Source organism: Sceloporus occidentalis, unplaced genomic scaffold, assembly GCF_023333645.1.
Source record: "Sceloporus occidentalis isolate IW3139 unplaced genomic scaffold, rSceOcc1.0.p SCAF_8, whole genome shotgun sequence".
Lineage (NCBI taxonomy): Eukaryota > Metazoa > Chordata > Lepidosauria > Squamata > Phrynosomatidae > Sceloporus > Sceloporus occidentalis.
In genome coordinates this window covers 48682730-48705417 of record NW_028316988.1, presented here as the reverse complement: position 1 = coordinate 48705417, position 22688 = coordinate 48682730, and the positions used below count along the sequence as shown (strand labels likewise).

At 44.5% G+C, this 22688-nt stretch overlaps 1 protein-coding gene across 2 annotated transcripts in view; it reads left to right on the top strand.

Moving 5' to 3' along the window:
* Positions 1–18612: 18612 nt before the first annotated feature.
* NHSL2 (NHS like 2) overlaps positions 18613–22688 on the top strand; it is a 56100-nt gene continuing 52024 nt past the window's right edge. Inside the window, exon 1 of one of the 2 annotated variants that reach the window (XM_089536610.1) lies at positions 18613–18718. In XM_089536610.1, coding sequence (XP_089392736.1) covers positions 18613–18718 — 106 coding nt within the window. The remainder of the gene's footprint in view (positions 18719–22688) is intronic. The other variant, XM_089536611.1, reaches the window with a different exon arrangement.

The following is a 22688-nucleotide window of genomic DNA, read 5'->3' as shown; positions in this document are numbered from 1 at the left end:
TATTGATGGTAAATGATGCAGCAGATGGTACACAGCAGAGAAATATCCCAGCCCTTTTGCTGATGAGGTTCAGCAGCTCATCATAGCCAGTGGCAGAACTGTATGACTTAGACGTATCCCTTGGCCGTTGATAATATTCAAATCCTCATCACTGGACCTATGTGAAGCCCTTGAGTTGGAGTGCACACCGCCCACCCCAGGCAAGACCAAGAAAAGATGAGTTATACAGTACAGACACAAATGAAGAAAAATGAAGTGTGCAAGTGTGACTGATCTCAACCCCACAGTAGCTATGAGAATTATACAATCAGGTTAGCAACAGAAAAGAGTTTAATTTTCCCAGTCTTTTCCCAGCCCTCATATCTTTCCCAGCCTCAAACTACAAAATGAATGCAAAAACAAAGTGAGTAATGCAAGTTAACCCTTTTACATCACTGGACAGTTCTCAGTGTTTGGGTATGATGTTAACAAGGACTCCAAAACCCATCTGCCTTATGGCAGAGGCCCATTCTCACTACACATGTATTGGCTTGTGCCTTAAAGAAGTATTCAAAATGAGATAGAGAAAAAAAGATACAATTTTTTCTCTCCTGAAACAGGAATTCCTTTTGCAATTATTCCTGCAGGGTAAGTGAACTTTTCTTCCCTGCCTCCCACCTTCACTCCCACCAAGATCACCCACAACCCTATGCACATTTAACTGGGCATGTCCCACTGAAGTCAATGGGGCTTACTTCTGAGCAGATCCATGTTGGAATGTACAATATAAAGCCTTAGAAGTCTAGGAATCTTTTAAAAGAAGCATTTAAACATGAGGGGGGGCAGTTTTTATTTGAATTGAGAAGTGTTATTACATCAGGCAAGTGAGACCTCAAACAACTTAGCTGTCAGGTAAATGGAAGGAAGGAAGCCATCAATAGTGGTATAACCTCATGGAGGACACCCTAGCAAGTTCCATTTTGAGAGACTCAAAGCAATTCAAAAAGGGGCATGTGAAAGATTAAAGGCCATATGTTTGACAGAGCAAAAGGAACTTTTCAAAGGGAAAATATAAACTGCTATAATAGTTTGAAACAAAACAGAGCTATATCAATAATACTTTTTAAAATGAGTATTTGGTACCCAGAAAACTATATATCTCTGTGGGTTTGCCTCTTCTTTCTTTCACGAGAATGGGGGATATCTGCCATGGAGAAGAAAGCTTTGTGATTCCTGGTGGATTTTATTGACGTGGAGTGTGAAAGTGGACGTGGATGGGAGTTTATTTTACTTTTACTGTTGTGGGGCATGATTGGGTTTTGGATCCCATTTGCGGAGAAAGATGGGATAAGTTCAATCAGTCACACAATTTCAATCGGTTTTTATTAAGGTAGGGTATGATTCATGGGCCTTGGATCCCATTTTGGGGGAAAGGCAGGATATAAGTGCAGTCAATCAATCAATCAATCAATCAATCCAATATTCATTCACTAGGGAAGTTGCCTCTCTTCCCAAGTGAGAGGGCTTGGAAGTGGAGGAGGCTTCTCTTGGAATTAAGCAAGAACCATGGAAAAGGCTGGACATGGAGAGAAGGACTTTGCAGTCCAAATGTGAGAAAGTACTGGGAAGAGGAGCATTAATGTTGGGTTGATTGATTGGTTGATTGATTGATTGCTCATGGAAGACTAGCAGTGCATTGATTGAGTGCTCATAGAAGACTCAATGTTTATTAGAGCTTGGAAATGGTATATTTTTTGACATCCAGAATTCCCAGCAAGCATGGGGAATTGTAGTCCAAAAATTAACTTTCCTGAGCTCTGGTCATAATTTACTTCCACTGTATATAATGACACCACTTATTTTCTAGTAAATGTGTTTAGGGTTATATCATGGGTGCAAATCATGTAGTGTCCAGGTGTTATTGAACTGTGGCTCCTCACCATTGGTTGTGCTGATGGGAGTTGCAATCCAAAACACATGGAAAGCGGCACGATTCCCACACTGCTTCATTTTATTGTCCTGTATTTAAGAACAGAAGTAAAATAGTGGACCTTTAAAAGTCCCAAGTAATGAATGGCCCACAGCAGTTCTGATTGAACGTTTCTCTCTCCTCCTCCCTCTCTCTTATGTGGCTCTCTGTTTCAACTCAGAGTATTATCTCAGTTGCAGCAAAACCAACAACCATCAAAATGTCTGTTGATACAGGGAGTGGCTTGAGAAATGAGTGGTTTTTAGGAGTCTAGGAACTACTATTCACTTCACCTTGCCAATTCACCCTCAGTTTGGGGTCGAAGTCACACCCAGTCTGGTCTAATCTTTTATAGTCTTTTCAACAGATTTTCCCCTTTTGTGCTCTGTATAGTCTCCCTGACTGACACACCCTTTCACTTGCATTGGATTGTCTTTCTGGCCTAACTTTGGAATAGCACACCCTTCCCTCTCTCTCAGTGTGTGTGTGTGTCTTGGGGGTAGAGTTTACTTGTGGTCGTGGTTGGGAATTCCATCTTCATGGATCTGATAAAGCTTCTGTTGCAATATATCACTAAAACCACCGTATTCTGATAAATTCTTATTGTTCGGGCAGACTAGGATAAAATTAGGTAAAAATCTAAATAAAAAGGGGAGAAGGGTTGTAGTCAATCCCAGCTCCTTGGCACAAAGTATATGATGCCTCCTCCATAGAATATGCACAAGTTAATAGGGCTCTCCTTATTGGGATAGGATCCATTGCCTCACAGGAGGGCAGTTTAAGGGGTGCATTGCTGTCAAAACAGGAGAAATTACTGGGGGGGGGGGTCTGCCACTGCTGCTTCTCTCAATACCCGCTTTGCCTTATTTTGTCTACAGTTCGGGTCAGTCTTAGTAGCTCCTTAATAGTACCATGTTTGGGAAAAACGATGTTGCGTGGTTACGTTATAGTTTTAGATGTTTGCTGTTCTTGTTGTGCATGTTCAAGTTATTTCTAACTTATGACGATCCGAAGGCGATCCTATAATGGGATTTTCTTAGCAAGTTTCTTCAGAAGGGTTTTGCCATTGGCCTCCTCTGAGGCTGAGAAAGTGTGACTTGTCCAAGATCACCCAGTGGGTTTCCGTGGCCATGCCAGGATTCACACCCTGGTCTCCAGGGTCATAGTCCAATGCTCAAACCATTACACCACGCTCTGTTTCCGTCTCAGGGGAAGGCAATGGCAAACAATCTCTGAAGAAGCTTGCCAAGAAAACCCTATGAAAGGTTCGCCTTAGGGTCACCATAAGTCAAGAATGACTTGGAGGCACACAGCAATAATTTTTATATGTACAGGTTTTTAAAAACCAACCCTGCTTATCAATGCAACAACAGCAGCAACAATGTGATTACATGCCACCATTTTCACCTGGGACTCATGCAGCCTGCAGCTTTACTCCAGTGTATTGCTGGTAGATAATTGAAAAAGGATCCCTTGCCTCATTCCTTGTCTTCTGCTCCTTTGCATTTTCTGGACTAGCTTTATCTCTTGCCTAAGGCCTTGGCTCAGGATGAACTTAGATGTCTGTAAAGTCTTATATGCTCTTAAGAGATAAACTTTCAATAGTATACGCATAGAAGAACAGACCAAAGCCTCCTCCTCTGGATTATGTAGTGATGCTTCGGCAGACACAAACTTTGGGTTGTCTGAAAAACAAGGTAACTGAAAGCAGTTATAAAGTGAAGATAAGGAGTCTTCCTGCTTTTTCTGATTAGAATCTAGTTGGTCAAAGAAAACATTTAAACTCAGTTGCTGCTCAGCCTTTGCAGCTTCAAGCATTCATTAGAAAATAGTTGCTGCAACTGAGACAGAGGGAGATAGACAGTGAGACAGAGTGGTTGAAGCAACAGATATCTAATTTCCTTGGATTTTGCAACATGGTGGGTCAGGATCTACAGCATTCTTCACTGGCTGCTGACCAGTGTGTTCAGAAGACCTCTTAAACAAAGGTATGTCAAGATCAGCACTTTTGTTCTTTGCAATCCGAATTATTATAAGTTCTGCCTTGCATGTTGTATCTACCTCTTCCTCCCCACGTTGCTGATTCGGGTTTTTTGAAGCAGTTGCTTCACAAAAGCAACAGCGTGGGCTTCCTGGAGGCACTGACCATCCTGGCTGGGGAGCCTTTGCCAATGAGGACAGACAATCCTGAGTTTTGCAGACCAACAGTGGATCTCATGAGAGGCCCACAAACCTCTTCGTTTATTGCATTCCCTCCAGTAACAGCTATTGTACATTGCCTTGGGACCTAGTGGCTCCATTATGCTATCTTGCTCTATAGCTGTTCATAGAATTAACATTCATCATGAATTTGTCTCACAACCCTTCTCTCAAAATGAGCACGCACACATTTTTAAAAACACATGATTTTTAAAAAGATCAGATAGGAGCTTAGCTAAAGGAGGGAATGTCAATCTTACATTGGGTCTTACTGAGGGCCTGTGCGTCCCCCAACTGGTAGTCACTGACTATTAGTGGTCTAATTCGAAGGTGTGGCACTCCAGATGTTGTTGGACTGCAGCTCCCCTGAGGCCTAACCAACATAGCCAGTGATGAGGTGTGATGGGAATTATAGTCCAGTAACATATTCTCTGTCCCTGGTCCAATCCCATTTTCAAAATTGTGTGAGGAATGGACAGTTTCCAGACCGCAGAATAGTGGCACATCCTAGTGTTGGAAGAGGACTCAAGGGCTGTCTAATCCTCTGCCTTGCAGATCCTGTAAATTAATGTTTAAGTCCATTCTCCATAAGTGGTCTTGGCTGAACTGATTCCCCCTCTGGATTCCAGTCTATCAGAGAGTGGCCCAATGGGCCAGCTCTACCCAGGTGATGCTTCTTTAACAGAAAATCTGGTACCAAATGCAGAGATAACATGGAAATTGGATGTTCTTACAAGAGGAAAAAAGAACAGTTCAACATGTTTGAGCAAACTTTATATACATATGTGAAATGAAACAGCCAGGCCAGGTATGCTATACATACACAGTATTTTGAACCTTCTAGAGATCTCTTGAAGTCTTCTTCTAAAATGCATTCAGGGATATATATATTTTTAGTTTCCCCAGCCTCCATTTTTCTTATGTTTTCCATTTTGATGGTCAAACTTAAGGCTTATCTGCTCTCCTCCTTTCTCTCTCTTTTGCTTTTCATGCATGCTCAGCAAGGGCTTCAGATAGAATAATTGCTGTATACCGTGCCTGTTGTAGGCACATACTACACACAGCAACAGTATGATCAGTAGAACCCCCTTTTCCCAGCTAAAGCTTGTTTACTGCATTGTTTACTGCAGACATTGTGCTAGAGTCTGACACCAAAAGTCTGTATTTCTCCAGCCCCCTTTCAATGCTACTAAATAACTTCCAGCTAGACAGTATTCTTGCCAGAGCTAGATGCCTGTTCTGAGTGGTGAGAGGGTCCAGGGAACTGCCTTTATAAAGAACGAGCCTTTCCTGCATTCTGTATATAAAAGCCAGATGGATTAGCAGTTCAGTCTTTCTTTAACACTGGTGATGGGGAGAATAGGTAGTAGGTATGATTAGTGGTGCAGGGCTTTCTCCCATAGCACCTTGCTAAAGGCAGTCACCCCATTCTGCCTAATGGCAACATAAGCCCTGAGTCTTGCTAAAATATTCATTTTGTTAACAAGTTTTGATTTCCAAGAACTTAATTACTAGTTGCTGAATGTGTGTGGCCTCCAGTTGAGATGGCTTGTAAAGAGCATTAAACTGGGTTTAGCAGCATTCAGGTTCGTGGGATCTACCCTCTCTCTCGCTCCCTGCACCTCTCTCTATATAAAACTTAGAACCCTAAGATCCATATATGAATGTTGGGTGCAACAGACATACAAAATGTAGAATTAAACAGCCTGCTACTGAGGACATTCTGAGTCTAGGCGTTAGTTTTCAATGCCAGAACTAAATTGAACTCATTCCTTCTGCATACAATCCACTTCTTCCTCCCCCCAGTATTCTTCAATCTGATTTAGGTGTGAAAACTTTTTGTTGTTGTTCCAACTGTAAAACATTTGGTGGACAGAAACCCTTATGGATCTAGTATGATGTCAGAGATCTACCAGTGCATTGGGATCTACTTTCTTAGTCATACAGAATTAGACAGATCCAAGGAGGAGAGTGAGGAAGGGTATATCAGTAAGGTATAGTGGTGGTGGTGTTCCTTCAAGTGGTTTTTGACTTACAGTGACTTTAAGGCAAAGCTACCACAGGGTTTTCTTTCCAAAATTTATGCAGAAGGTGTTTGCCTTTGCTTTTGCCTTCTTCTGGGACTGAGAGAATGTGACTTACCCAAGGTCACCCAGTGAGTTTCGATGGCTCAGCAGGGATTCAAACCCTAGGCTCCAGAGTCGTAGTCCAATGCTGAAACCACTCCACCACACTGGCTCTCTAGTGGTCAAGGTACATAGCTACATTTTGAAATCCATCCTCCATAGTCATGTCCCAAGCATGCCCTAAAATACAATATAGACAGCTGTCTTGAACCATAGCAACAAACCAGATCTACTAGCTTTCATTTCCACCAGGAGCACTGCTTTTGTAGAGTGAATGGATCTTAATCTCCAATTCAAGGCCAAGCTATCCTCAAAATAGTTTGCATTACAACAGAGGAAGCTTACAACAATACCTGATTGCTGGTAAAAATTGTCCTCACCCATCCAAGTGCTTTGAGGTCTTCAGCTAAACTCCATGGGGTCAAGGGATCTTAAGGGATGAAGTACTGTATATATTCATGTATAAGTCTGGAAATTTTAGTCAAAAAATGGACTCCAAGAAGCGGTCTCAACTTATCCATGGGTCAATGTAAGTAGTGTACTTTAACTCCTATAAAAAAGGGAACCATCCCCTGGTGAAAGGCAAAAGCATAATCTATCCTGGAAGCACTGACCCCCTTCTATTCTCTCATCCATTCAGCCTTTAGTGTGATCACAAATAGTGATGCTTGCTGGAAATTTGTATGTTCTTTGGTATTATTTCCCTTTGCTTCATTCTTTAGATGCTTTGTTATAAGCCACTAAGTTTTACCCTCGACTTATCCATGAGTCAGATAAAAATCCATAATTTTGGCCCCAAACCCTGCCCTCGACTTATATATGGGGTCGACTTATGTATACGGTACATCATCATCTTGGCTTATCAAAAGGTTTCTACACCTGGAGCCTGTGAAAGCTGCTTCCACTACAACAGTGCTAATAGCCGTGGAGGCTATATATTCAGGCTTCAGGATGTGAGACAGCCTTGCCCATGGATACCAGTGGCAGAGGACCAACAATCAGAGGAAGCTTTTCTTCCAATGATTTCCATCTGAACATTTAAAAAAAATCTTTTTAGTACTAATATTCCATTTCAGCAGCATGGCTTGTAAAATCTAGGCCAGTAAAACTGTCCTGTCATTCTAACTCTGTATCTCTGCCTATCAAAAAGCACACAAGAAGAGAAAGAGAGAGATGAGATTTTTAAAACAATTCTGAAAAACATTTGAAATCTTTACAGTGCTTTCAGGAGCAGAAGCGGGCAGATACAATATTTGGTCTGTGTTTCAATTCCAAAGGTTTTGGGTTCCCTTTCCCAACCTGGTAGCCCCCTGGTTGGAGCAAATGGGAGTTGTAGTCTATTGCACCAGGAGAACCTAGTTTGGGAAAACTGCTGCAGGGGATTGTTCAATCCCCCATTGAACTTCCTTGTTGTTGTTGTTGTTGATGAAGATGATGTTGTATGCCTTCAAATTGTTTCCGACTTACGGCAATCCTAAGAGGTATCAGCCAAGAAGTCAAACAAATGGGTCTTAGAGCAGATCAAACCAGAAATCTCTGGAAGCCAAGACGACAAGACTGAGGCTGTTGTACTTGGGACACATCATGAGTGTCCAAATGAGTGTCCATCATGAGTGTCCACCACTATATGACTCACTGGAAAAATCAATAATGCTAGGAAACGTAGTGGGAAGAAGAAAGAGAGGAAGGCCATGTGTTGGATGGACTCTATTAAGGAGGTCATGGGGTATGAATTTGCAGGACCTGAGCAAAGCAGTGGAGCATAGGAAGTCTTGGAGATATCTCATGGGTCGAGATCAACTTGAGGGTGGATAACACCAACAAAAGGGGTATCATGGGAATATCATGATATCATCATGGGGTTTTATTGGCAAGCATTGTCCAGAGGTTTGCCATTGCCTTCCCCTGAGGCTGAGAGTGTGTGACTTGCCCAAGGTCACCCAAATGGTTTCATGGCCGAGCTGGGAATCAAACCTTGGTCTCCAGAGTCATAGTCCAACAATCCAACTACTATGCCACGCTGGCTCCAAACCTCCTTACCCAGAACATATTATTGGTGGGGCTGGGGAGTGCAGTGCAGGCCACACATGACACTTTGCATGTAGCAGAATCCCACTGCCCAGCATTGAAGAGCCTGTGCCTTTAAGAAGGGCCTGGTAGGTGGAATCAATTGCAGAAGACTGTGTTGCTTGGAGGAAATCTGGCTTGAGTTAAGGGAGCCAGCAAGAGGGGGGTGAGCAACTCCAGCCTCCTCTCAACTTTGGGCAAGGAGTTGTGGGGGGTGGGATAGCCTGTTCCGGAGGGGCAGAGGGCCTGGGAAGCACCTGGGAGCCTGTGACCCACTTGAGAGCCGGACAGCAGATGGATCTTCCCAGGCTGGGCTCTCTTGAGCTTCCAGAGCTGCAGCAGCAGCCCAAGTATGTCAAGGGTGTGCACGCCTCCTCTTCTTGTGCGGTGCCATAAGGGGGAGTTGGACTGTGGGCTGGAGAGAGGTTTTGGCACGCAGCTGATAGAAGCTGCAGCTGAAGTCCTGCTTGGTGGGGGGCAGTGCCCTGGGGTGTGATGGGGGGAATGATGTTGTAGGGCATGCCGTATTCTGGGATGATGTGCGTTGGAAACCTGTGGTGCCCAGCAGGGATGAATTCCTCCAAGAAAAGGTGTCAGGAGCAAAACTGGCCTGGAATTTGCACCCTCTGTGAGCTGGATGGGTGCCTCCTTCCTCCTAATCTGTTCAGGCATGTAGGGGCGTGTGTGTGTGTGTGTGTGAGAGAGAGAGAGAGAGGCTGCATCTGCACTACACTACAGAAATAATCCAGGTTGATACCACTTTAACTGCCCTGGTTCAATGGTTGGGACTTGTAGTTGTGAGAGATACTTAGCCTTTTCTGTGAGAGCGCTCTGGTTCTCCACCAAACTACAGTTCCCAGAATTTCATAACATAGAGCCATGGCAGTTAAAGCGGGGTCAACCTGGATAATTTCTGCAGTGCAGACATAGCCATAGAGAGAGAGAGAGGATGTGGGAGTGAGAGAGAATGCTGCACTCTGTGTATGTTTAGAGACACTCATTCATTTACTATGACATCAAATGTTCCGACATTGGGAAAAGGTCTTCTGCCCTTGGCATTTTTAGCTCACAGCAGAACCCAGCAATCTTGTTGTGTTCACAGGAAAACAGTGTATGTATTAGAATCAACAAACATTTCATAAAAAGTGTGCAAAATTCAAGTCCTCCAGAACCTGTCCCTGGGCTAGGGAGGAAGCGTTTTAGAGAATGGAAAGCTTGCCTGCTTTCGCAGAAAGGTAGTTGATCCTAAAAGATCCTATAACCAAATGCAGGTTTTGCTTTAGTTTTGTGCTTACGGGCCAAAACAAAAGTTACCTGTCTTCTTCCAGCAGTGGTTATGGTGAAATATAGGATACAGACTGATGGAGAGGAAGAATCAAAAGAGAGTTAGAAAGTTTCAGTGCGAGGCTAGTTTCCACCCTGCGTGCAGGGACATAGCCAGGATTTTAGGAAGGGGGGGTCCAGACTAAGTGCCACCATTATAATGGGGCTTGGGCGCAGCGGTGCAGCAGCATGTACCATTATTTTTCTAATGGAAGGGGGGGTCCGGACCCCAAGAACCCCCCCTTGGCTACGTCCCTGCTGCGCGGTATAACATTTGGACCCTCAGCCTCCTGATTTTTTGCATCGGAAGGAAGAGAAAAAAAAGTATTCAGTCCTATTTATTAACATCTTCTGTGTCCCTCATCCAACTCCATACCATTTATTTGCTCAAGAAGTATCATGTGAAGAATCTTGTGATTCAATAGCAGCACTAGAAAAGAAGAGCTCTGGTTAGAATCTGGGTTGGGATATGAGATTTCCAGGTTCGGCTAGTCTCTACTATGCCACGAAGCTCATTGGGCAACTGTCATTCAGTCACTGTGTCTCTCTGCCTGTTCCACCTCACAAAACATGGAGTGAGAGAGCCACATACATAACTTTGGACTCACTGGAGAAAAGACAGGCTATTAGTGGAACAATTCAATGAACAAACAGAACAGAACATGGTTGACACACTGACTGCTTATCTGAAAAACACATCTGGTGAACTTCAGAGACAGCAGAGATGGAGAATCTTTCTTTCAAGGGCTGATTCTGTCTTTCCTGTGTTGTTGATCTGGCCCTCTGAATCTCCCCACATCTTTATGTTCCCCAATTTGGTGAGTTTCCCAGCTTTTCATATGCGCCCCCCCCCCCCATTTTAACAGGTTGAAATTTCAAGTCGAGTCTTGACTGGTTGAAATACCTCTTCCAAGGCTTATCTAAAACAAGAGCTTTAAGCTAGTTTGTATGTTGTGTGCCTTCAAGTCGTTTCTGACTTATGGCGACCTTAAGGCAAACTTACCATGGTATTTTCTTGGCAAGGTTTGTTCCGATGAAGTTTGCCATTGCCTTCTCCTGAGGCTGAGAGTATGTGACTTGCCCAGGGTCATTCAGTAGGTTTCCATGACTAAGCAGGGATTCAAAACCTGCACTCCAGAGTCATAGTCCAACACTCAAACCCCAAAGTCACGCTGGATCTCCTAGCTAGTACATATTGACAGTTTGAACCCACTTTTTTTAAAAAAACAATACCTGTCCAGGTGAAGGGTACAAATTAAAAAACCCACAAACTGAAGCAAAATGGCAAGCAGCATGCCTCACATGGGGGTGTTATTGGTAGCTTTTGGAGAAAAGAAAAACTATTGACTCTTTTTGTGGGGTAAAAATGGGTAGTGCTGCCATTCAAGGTCTCTGTCAGTTTGGGATATGAACATTTCCCAATTTCTGCATTTGAGACTAGAATTTCCATTATCTCTGACAACTCTGGCTAAACCTCCCTATTCCTTGCCTCTTTGGGATATTGGTTCAGTGCCAGTTCTGTGTCCCATCTGTGAATCTGCTCTGAGTCACTAGAACCTCTCCAGTAAGAAAGAGTAGGAAGGGTTCACTCAGCATCACAGATGTTGGGAAAGTTACTTTTGCACTGTAACTCCCAGGATCATCTGCACCATCAGAACTACTGCGAACTGAGGATTCTAGGAGTTGTAGTAGGCTGCATCTGCACTGCAAGGCTCAGTGTCATGGAATTTTAGGAACTGTACTTTTTGTGAGAATTTAGCACTAACAAACTACAGTTCCCAGAATTCCATAGCATGGAGGCATGGCGATTAAAGTGGTGTCAGCCTGGATTATTTCTCTAGCACTGATGCAGCCAAAAGTAACTTCTCCAAACTCTTCCAAGCTTATAATCATCCCCAGCCGGGTTAACAATCACTGTATGTTCTAGTTCTGAATCTGGTTAAATTTGTACCATGTCATTTTATGCACAAGATGGCTTATATAAAATTGATGCAATGCAAAATAAAGGAGAAAAGGCAGTAAGAGGGCGGATATTTGGAGGCAGGCAAGTGCACAGAATCCCATAATCCAGATCAATTGCTCTCTCTTAAGTCAATCACACATTAGAGAAATAAGGAGAGAAAGTCAAATTCCCATGTTGATGATGGCAGCCTTTAAGATTTATACTTATTATTTAGCAAGATTGCTTAGTACTGCTGTTATGTTTTCAGATGTTGTGATAAATGTTTCATGCTCACCATAAGGGTTAACAAGTGGTAAGAAGGTGCGACGTTGTCCTGACTTCCAAAGAGTGAAAGTCTTGAGTGGTGATTTTGAAGACTCCTTTATCAATTGTGAGAACATTCTAGTTTATTTAATACAGAGCAAAGAGCACATCTTATCTCCCACAGAAGTGCATTTTGAAAAAGATAACATTTTTTTTCTTGTTTTCATGCAACCTGAGCTTGTGTTTGGAAAAGGGCATGAAAACCAGATGAGCTAATGTGTTTTAAAGTGGCCCTAAGAACCTCTTTAAAGAATCACATGAAGTCGTGATTCTAACAGGCAGGTGGGCAAAGCTCAGGGAGGCACCTGCATTGGATTTAATTACTCGAGGTCATAAATGGATGTACCTAACATTTATTTTTGGCCTGATTTCCTACTCACCTGCTTTATGGTAAATGCTCAGGTGCTCATCATGTCTGCCACCCTAGAAGCAGCTGCTGATCCATGTCAAGAGATCAGTTCTTGCAGGCTTCATCTTCACTAGGAGTAGCTCTGAAAAGCAAAGCAAAAAGCAAATGGGTCTTAATTATCAACTCAAGATAAAGCTACTCCAAAATACTCTGCATTACAAGAGGGGAGATCTCTCATAGCAACATATTGCTGCTGGGAAAATTCAACCCCCCTCCAGTTACTTGTGTTATGAGGATTTGCAGATAAGCTCAGAAGAGGCAGAAAAGCCTGGGAGGGGGAGAGAGATGATGCCATTTTCCCTGCTAAACAAAAAGTCCTTCCCCCACATACCTGATCCAGCTTCTGCTTTAGAAGCTCTATAATGTGAAAAGCCGTGCCTGTTTAGCTCTTGAGTGTGCAGAAATGTCCCACACAAAGAGAGCTTGAAAAAGAGGGAGACTTAACCTCAGCTGACAGTTTTTAACCTCGGCTGACAGTCCATTCGGGATTTTCGCTTTCACTGTATTACCAAAGGAGGTACTGGGTTGGCCCTTGCTGATACTGATAACTCCTGATTTCCATAATGATGTACAAGAGCCAGTGTGTTATAGTAGAATGAGGGCCTGAACAGACAGGCCCAAATAAAGCTGCTTGGGGTCACTTTGGAGGTATGCTGCTTAAATGACACATGCATCTTAAGAGGCCAGAAGGTGCACCAAAGATGCACCCCAGTCCTTAGGACTGGAGCGTGGCATTGATGCGGCTTCTGGATTCTTAGGATGCATGCATCATTTAAACAGTATACCTCCAAAGTGACCCAAAGCAGCTTTATTTGGGCCTGTATGTTTGGGCCCTATGTGTTGAACTGTGACTGGAGACCAGGGTTCAAATCCCTGCCCAGCCACTGATGCCCACGGGAAGTCACATTCTCTCAGCCTCTAGGAGGCAAAGCCAAATCCTCTTTTTTTGCCAAGAAAATCCTGTAATAGGGTCATCATAAATTGGAGATGACTTGAAAGCACGCAATGCCACCAACAATAGTGATGGACACAAACTGCCACAAGGAATGGATGGTTGGCTGTAGGGGTGCCTCAGGCAGTCATTCAGACAGGCTCTTTTACATCAGTCCTCCTCCTAAACCAGCCTCTCTTCTCTGACCAGGTGACCTCTCCAGATGAAGTCTGCAAATATCTGGAGATCTGGGAAGGCAATTCTCAGCAACTTTGTATATTGTGAGATCTTAGAAGAAACATGAGTGTGGTTATGGCTTATCTCAAATGAACAGAAAACTTGACTTCTGAGAGAGGAAGTAAGATGGTGGTGGAGACAAAATTTCATCAAACAAGCCCCAGTTCCTGGGTTTGTTCCTGCTGTGTGCCTTCAAGTCGTTTCCAGTTTATGGCAACCTTAAGGCAAACTTATCATGGGGTTTCCTTGGCAAGATTTGTTCAGAAGAGGTTTGCCATTGCCTTCCGCTGAGACTGAGAGCCTTTGACTTGCCCAAAGTCACCCAGTGGGTTTCACATCTGAGTGAGGAATCAAACCCTGGTCTCCAGAGTCCTGGTCCAACATTCCAACCACTATGCCATGCTGGCTTTAATTCCTAGGTATAATGATGCAAAGAAGGGTACAGGTCCCTTCCCCCGTCTCACCAATAATGGCAGGTAGGATGATATGAAGGAAGCCACTCTTCTGCATCTGAATGTATTAGACTGATGCTGTGTACTGTATACAAGATTGCACAATAAATGGCAAGGAAGGTGTTAATAAGTACAAGCTGTAAAATGTGGAGTTCTCCCCCCCCCCCCATCATTTTCTTCTATTTTTTCCTTCTCTCTTTCTCTCTCTCTCTGAAACCATCTGTTTCCAGTCCTCCTCCTTGCTTCTATTTGAATCCTAGGCCTTGACAAATAAAAGTCTGTTTGGACTGGCAGTAAAAATGTTCCCAAGTGCTTGCTGTGTTTTAAAGAGAAGGGGGCCAGTGTTGAACAAGGTCCTGTGATCAAATGGGATGAAGCAGGGAGGGAAGGGGTGAAAATACTCACCTGTGCAAAGTTGGAGTTTGCAGAGGTACGTTCACATTCTGTTCTGTATTCACTGCAGGCCCAGCTCTACCATTTGGCAGGGTGAGGCTGCTGCCTCGGATGGCAGATGCCAGAGGGCACAGAATTGTGGCAGTATATGGAAGGAGGCTGCTGTGTGCTTCATGCAGCCTGCCTTTTCTCCTGTTAGTTAGCCAGCTGCTCTTGGGTGTGTTGGCAGATGTTTGATCCATTCACTTTCTATATGTGAAATGGAATAGGAGTGCATGGTTGGGAACTATTTCATTCTTCGTTGCAAAATGTCTTGGATCAGCTCTGATTTTTGGACACTTTATCCTTAATTAAAATCTCAGTCATGGCAGATGAGCTTTTGTCAAAGACTATTCCAGACTGAGGTCAGGCTTGGTGTTCTAGAATTGGTAAGGGGCTACCTATGGACCCATGACTGTGTCAGAGTACAACTCTCATCATTTCTGGCCCTTGGTGTTTGTAACTGATGGAAGTTGCATTACAGTAGCATCTGTTGGACTACAGGCCTTCCATTCCTGAGTAGCTACTTTGCCGGATTTCAGATGGATCTTTCCTAACCTGACCTGGAGATGCCAGAGACTGAACCTAAACATTTTGACATACAGAACATGCACTCTGTTGCTAAACCGTAACTCTTCTTCCTTGATAGCAGCTTGGCAAGCAGATATTTAAGAAGAGAAACCTTATCAAGTACTGGGGATCTCTGCTTGCTAAGAACAGGCGAGAATCAGATAGTCTTCCAGATCTAGTTGCCATGAACAGCATAGGAATACTGAGGGTTACAGTCTAACAAATCTGGAGAGTGCATGATTCCTACCTCTGTCTTTAAGACTTAGCAACCAAACAAGAGTGTAAGAAAAGGGGGCAAGTCAAACCACATCTATGCGGTCATGAAAACTCAGTGGAACTCCCAGCTCCAGGGGCTTCTGAGGATCTGATTCTGGACCCACAGAAGATGGCTCCTAGAAACAAAACCGTTTGTGGGTACTACTTGAACTTCATATCTCTTCATCCCATATTCATTATTGGGAGGTTGAATGCAGACAAGGTTTGTTGCACTGGGCTCACAGCCTGTTGCAGAGCTGTGTAGCATGTCTCAGATTTCCAGCTGCTGTTTCTTCCCTTTCAGGTAGTCCAATGTTGTTGGCATGATGTTGTGCCACCTTGTCTGGGTGGTTGAATTTGTACCTAAATGTCCACAAGGATGGTCTCTCCTAGCATTTACCCAGGAAGCTTCTTTGCTAAGGGATGCCGAGTACTGATCCAATTTGCCTCAGTTTCCATAGCAACTTCCCAGGGTTTTTTGGTACTCCATCTTAAACAGAGATGGGGAGGCAGTGGCCTATGTAAGAGAGGGACAAAGGGTCCTCTCCTCCCCTTAAGATGGACACTTAGGCTCAGTTTCAAAACTCCCTGCTGGACCTCCCAAAGCCCACCCAGGACAGGACTCTTTTCTGCCATCATCTCTCCATTCTTTTCCAACCAGCATCTGCTGATGTCTGTTCTGCCTCCCACATACAGCTAGTTATTCTGTACATCACCCCACCTTCATATGTCAGAGAGAGAATTTGATGGATTGTAATGACTGGCAAAATGGAAAGCTAATAGTGGTGTTCAAAGCCAAACTAAAAGAAAACAGATTTCTTTGGTAGGTCGGTGTCTCCTTCTGATTCTGTTGCCACCCCTGCAATTCCAGCTGGGGTTTTTGTATCCCCACGTCTGCACTTGATCTTACAGTATTGCATTAAGTTGCTTCTTTTCGCCACATAAAATTATTTGTCCATTAGTCCAATCCTGACACCTCTGCTTTGACCTATAGTGGTTTTCCAAGCTGATAAGCAGAGACTTTCCTAGGAACCTTAAAGTAGAGATTCCAGAGGATTGAAACCAGCTCCTTTTGCACACAGAAGTATATGCTCTAATGCTGAGTGTTGGTCAGTGGTTTAGTGTTTAATTTTGAAATGCAGGAGCATTTGGGACTTTTTGATTGGCAGCGGTGGTGACAAGAGTGGAAAGAAAATGCAAAAACTACAGGCAGCAGGAGACCATTTCTAGCTATTTTTGTCTCCACCAGTTTGCAAGTCATTGGCAAATTCAATGGGCTTAAATTGAATATTCAAAACCCAGCCACACCAAAAGGCTTTGAATTATTATAGGGATATTATAGCAATGTCCCAGCAGTATGTTTCTCCTTGGAAAATCCCTCTTGCCCATTTATTGTGAGTGCTGCAGCAAGGATCAGAGGCAACAGGGACACTTGAATTGAGTGGCAGATGTCACCATCCCTGCCAGTCAAAAAGTCCCAATGTCTTTATCCCACATGACCTGGCTAGTCATGCCACTGGTGGTGATTCCTTGGGTATATTCTGTCTGCTGGATCATTTGGCTCAGACCACTGCTTCTGAGTGAAAGGAGTTTACAACAATATTATTGATGTCTCCTTAATACTTCTGTCATTTTCTGCAAGCCCAAAGCATCTGTGCCGAGCCTTTTCTCAGCCGACAGAACAAACAGATTAGCCAGAAGTCTGTGGAACCACAGGAGTTCCCACAATTGTATTGACCAAGGATCTAAAGTTCGCTTGCAGCGTCTCCTCCCAACTGAATCCGTACCTGTCTGGCGGAGGAGACGCCTGCTGAAAATCCCTGGTTTGATGCCTGACGTCTCCAAATAGGTAACTATTAGCAAAACATTTTCCAGAGACCTTACAGAGCATTGCCAACAGTTTCTGGGGATGTTACTCATCACTTATTTAAAAAGGATCCTAGATTTGGGAAATATGTCCTCTTCTAGGGGTTATTCAGATGATGAAAATGGACAAGACAGAGCAATAGCTTGGCTTTGTGTAAAACATCACCTATTCATCCCAACCTGGTTCCTGTGCTAAAGGCTGTAACAGTTTGGGTCATTTGTTTCCTGTGGTTGGATCTGGCCCTCTTGGATTCCCACTCTTGCCCTAATCTGTCCTTAGAAAGGTATACCTCTTCAGCTTTTTCACTTTGGTTTGGGAAATGCCCTGCCCATGCTTACCTACAAGCAGAGTACTGTTCAGGACAGCACTCTGCACATGCTCTTTTTCCTCGATCACTCTCTGTGTATGTGTGTGGGGACCCTGAGTAAGGTGACCAGGTTTGGTCCTCCTTTTCATGGAGGTGTCTTCCATTTCAACTTTCTGTCCAGGTGGAACATGTGAATACCAAAATCTGTGGATGCTCAAGTCCCATTAAAGGCAATGGCATCGTGAAATGTTGCCCCTTATATAAAATGACAAAATCAAGTTTTGTTTTTTGGAATGTATGTTGTTGTTATTTGTGAAATGTTTTCAAGCCCTGGAGGCTTGAATCTGTGGATATAAAAACAATCTGTGGCTAGAAAGGGCTGCCTGTAAATGCCTGTCGCTGGCTTGCCACTTCACCGAATGCATGAGAGGAAGGAGACTGAAGTCTAGGAAAGCTCCTGCTGCCAACTTCTTGCATTCAGGGAGTCTCAAAGGGGCTCCAAGATCCCTTTGCAGACTGGTAGACTTCAATCCACTTCCCCAGATGCATTATTATATGTTGTTGTTGTTATGCATAGTTGTTTTGTTGTAGTTGTAGTTGTTGTTGTTGTTGTTATGCATTTGAGAAAGTGGGCTTTAGTCTAGGACAGCTCCTGCTGCCAACTCCTTGCCTTCAGTGAGGGTCTCCAAGGGGCCACAAGGTCTCTGTATGCCCTGATCCTAGAGACTGACAGGGCTATGCCTCTAACTTGCATCAGGACAGGAGGGCTTTTAGCCTTGGTTTTGGGAACTGCCCTGCCCAAGTTTACCTGCAAGCAGAGTCCCATCCAAGGCCGCACTCTGCACATGCTCTCCTTCCTCCATCCCTGAGCTTGGTCCTCCTTTTCCTGGAGGTACCCTCCCTGTGACCCTTCTGTCCGGAAGGAATCCCCCCCCATGTCCTCTCCGCTGCCCCTTTGCAGCACATACATGGGGGGGGGGGAGAAGACACGTGTCCTGGCGTCATGTGTGAACCGCAAAGCTGGGAGGGAGGGAGGGAGGGGGAGAGATGGGAGCCAATGCCACCCCCGATCTCTCTCTTTGCTTGGCTGCCATTGGCTGCAGGAGGAGGAGGCAGGTGGCGATGCTGCTTTTGCTGCTGCTGCTGCTGCGCTTTGGAAGCGGGGCAAGGGCTTAGCTGCCTGGCGATGCCCAAAGCATCCCTCCCGCCTCGCCCTTGGCAAGATGGGCAACTCCCCGCCGGTGATGCTGGGCAAAGCCCCTCGGGCCAAGCGAGCCTCCCGCTCCGCCGCAGTCTCTCCTGCCTCCGCCGCCCCGCAACCCGCAACAGGTAAGATGCGTGTACGTGGGAACGCGTGACGGGGTCCTCTCGTCCTCCATGGAGGACCAGGCGCCGCCAAAGGTTTGGAGGGCAATCGGGAAGAATGGAGGACATGGCCCCATCTGCGTGTTTCCTTGGCATGCTCAAAATGGAGGACTTAAAAAAAAATCTTCCTGGGAGAAAAAGGGCATGGAGGACATGTCCGGGGAAAAGAGGACCCCCTCCCAGGACAAGGGCAGAGTGGAGATGCAGCCAAGGGGAAACCGTCCTCCAATGGAGCACAGCCTCAGCAAACTGCTTGCCTCTCCCACTGGCCACAAAATAATGCTGGGTATGCTTCGGACTGCAGCCCGGAACAGACTGAGCCAGATCCAGACTGGGTCACTTTAGGGCCGATCTTCTTAGTCTTGAGCAAAAAAAATACATTGGTTCAGTTGGACTGAGCTATAGGTTGATTCTAGCATCCAGCAGTAGACCCACTGAATCTGTTAGACTGACCCACATGCTGATGATGCCAGTATTAGCATTAGACCCATGGAATCTGTTGGACTGAGCTTTATGTTGACTCCAGCACTTGGCAGTTGACCTACTGAATCTGTTAGACTGACCCATATTAGCATTAGACCCATTGAATCTGTTGCGTTGACCCATATATTGATTCAAGCATTAGCAGTAGATCCATTGATTCAGTTGGACTCAGCTATAGGTTGACTTTGAGCACTCAACAGTAGATCCATTGAATCGGTTGGACTGACATATATTGACTTGAGCATTCAGCAAAGACCAACTGAATCTGTTAGACTGACCTATCTGTTGACTCCAGCATTCAGCGGTAGACCCATTGATTCAGTTGGACCAACCCATATGTTGATTCCAGCATTAGTAGTAGACCCCTTGATTCAGTTGGATTGAGCTATATGTTCACTCCAGCATTCAGCAGTAGATGCATTGAATCACTTGGGCTGATCTGTATGCTGACTCCAGCAGTCAGCAGTAGACCTATTGAATCAGTTGAGTTGACTTATATGTTGACTTCAGTGGTTAGACCCATTGATTCAGTTGGATTGACCCATATGTTGTCTCTGGACACAGGACACAGAAGGACCTGTTAAAACCAGTGGGACTTCAGTGAGTCCCAGCTAGCAGTAGCCCTGTTCATTTTGATGGGGCTCCTCTAGGTATGGCTAAGTCTGCATCCAACCTGCCAATGGGGGAGCAAGTCCACTGAGCACAGTGGCACTTAGTTCTGAGTAAACCTGTAGGAGATTTGCTGCTCGAGTGCCTTCCTTGAGCAGCTGTCCACAGGACCTTTCCCGGTACTCAAAATTACTCATGTTCCAAAGCTCTCCTTTATAGTGTTTACATTGTGTTGTGCTTCTCCTTCCCACTCTTGACTGACAGAGGCTCACAAGTGGAGCATGTGAACTTGCTGCATGGGAGGGGTTGTGTAAGTGAGGCAAAAGATATTGATACTCTTATCTATCAGTAATGGTTTTTGAACCCCTCCAGTTTGCAAGACCTCACATTTCCCATAGCCAATCATCCTGTATGGAGTACAGTACCAGCAGGGATCACTTCAACGTAACATATCCATAGAGCCGGTGTAGGAGAGCAATATGGTGTAGTGGTTTGAGCACTGGAATAACAATAGCATTTACATTTCTATACTGCCTCATAGTGAGCTCAGCACTCTCTAAGCGGTTTACAGTCTGTAAACCAATTGCCCCCAACAGTCTGGGTACCCATTTTACCAACCTACAAAAGGATGGAAAGCTGAGTCAACCTTGGAGCCCTGGAACTGAAGTCGCAATGTTGTGGCTGCAGTATTGGCACTTAACCACTGTTCCACCAGGGCTCCAATGCAATTCTAGAACACAATTGTGGAATGCAATTCTGGAGACTAGGTTTCGAATTCCCACTCAGCTATGGAAACCCACTGAGTGACCTTGGGGAAGTCATACTCTTTCAGCCTCAAAAGAAGACAAAGACAAACCCCCTCTGGACAAATCTTGCCAAGAAAGCACCATGGTAGGTTCACTTTACAGATGCCATAAGGTAGAAATGACTTCAAGGCACACAGTGAGCCAGTTTGGTGCAATGTTTGAGGGTTGGACTAGAATTCTGGGAGCTGTTGTTGTTGTTGTTAACTGCCCTTGAGTTGACTTTGTCTCATGAGGATCCTGTGGGTGAGACATCTCCAAGAACCCCTGTCCTCAACCTCTCTGCTCAGGTCCTACAGACCCAAGCCTGTGTCCTCCCTGATCCAGTCTAACCAACTAGCATGTGATCTTCTTTTCTTTCTATTACCTTCCACATTTCCTAGCATCATTGCCTTCTATAATGATTCACTTTTCGTCATGATATGGCCAAATTACGACAGCCTCAATTTAGTCATCCTGGTTTCCAGGAAGAGTTCTGGCTTGATCTGTTCAAGGATCCATTTGTTTGTCTTCTTGGCCTCCAAGGTATCCTCAGCACTCCTCTCCAGCACTGTATCTCCAATGAGTTGATTTTCTTTATCAGCATCCTTCACATCCATGCATGGTGATGGAGAATAAAATAAGCTTGAACTATCCTCGCTGTAGAGTTATGTCTTTGCACTTTATGATCTTGCCCAGTTCTTCCATTGCTACCCTTCCCAATCCTACTCTTCTTCTGATTTCTTGACTGCAGTCTCTGTTCTGATCGGTATTTGAACCAAGGTGAGGGAACTCTTAGACTATTTCCATTTTCTCATCATCTGGGATGAATTCTTGTAGATCTTCTGGTTTCTTTTAGGAGACCAGGGTTCTCTAAGATGCTGTAAGGCCGCAATCCTATGATTGAACTCATCTGGGTTTACCTCTGAGTAAACCAGCCTAGAATTGTGCAGCTTTTCCATGCTTATTTAATAGCAATCTGCATTACTATGCATGTCCTCTTTTTCCTGTGGCTACCCTAGAATTTTCTGATCTAGCAAAGGGGCTGAAGAGTTGTGTGTTCCTCCAAATGTTACTGACCTCCAATTCCCAGCATAGGCTGCTGCCACACTGCAGAAATGAAGCAGTTGGACACCACTTTAACTGCCATGACTCAATGCTATGGAGGTCTAAGATTTGTAGTTTGGTCCAACACTAGAGCTCTCTGACAGAGAAGGCTAAATATCTCACAAAACTACAAATCCCAGAATTCCACTGCACTGAGTCATGGAACCCCAAATATTTTTAATGGAGGGATCTGGGGGCCACAAATTGATCCTCATACATCCCACAGCCTACCCTTTCCCCACCTCTATTATGACTCTATCTAAAAAAACATTGGATATGGTTCAGAGTGAACATTCATTAGACAATGTTGTAAAACTGCCATCCCTGTATGCATGCCTGCATCTACAGAAAGCTGTATTAACTCAACAGGACTTACCTCTGAGTAAACATGCACAGGCCTTTGCAACAGATAATTGAAATACACCAACATGATTTGGCGAAAGGCACTACGGGTTACTGCAAAGGTCCCACTATTGAATGAGTTGTCCAGAATCATTAGACTTCTTCAGCTAAGCATCATTCTGTTTCTATTCTTATACCAGCGATCTACACAGTTTAGATCACTGTATTCTTTTATCTTAAGGTGTGCTGTTTCTGTTACTAAATATTTCTTTTCTTTTCAATAAATAAATGGATTGCCGGTTTGCTGAACAGGATGTATCTGTTGAGACTGTCTGTCTGTGTGCATGGCTGTCCCTACCATTAGACAGAACAAGGCAACTGGCTCAGGCAGCGGGTGCTGGGGGGTGGCATTGGCAGACAGTTTCGTCCCTATTCCTCCCTGCCATTTCCTTCTATTGGAAGAGAAAATGGGTACAAGTCGAAGGCTTTCACAGCCGACATTCATAGTTTTCTGTGGGTTTTTGAGCTCTGGAAAAATTTATTCCTGATGTTTCTCCCGCATCAGTGGCTGGCATCTTCAGAGGTTGGTGGCATGGAAGTCTGTGGAGTAT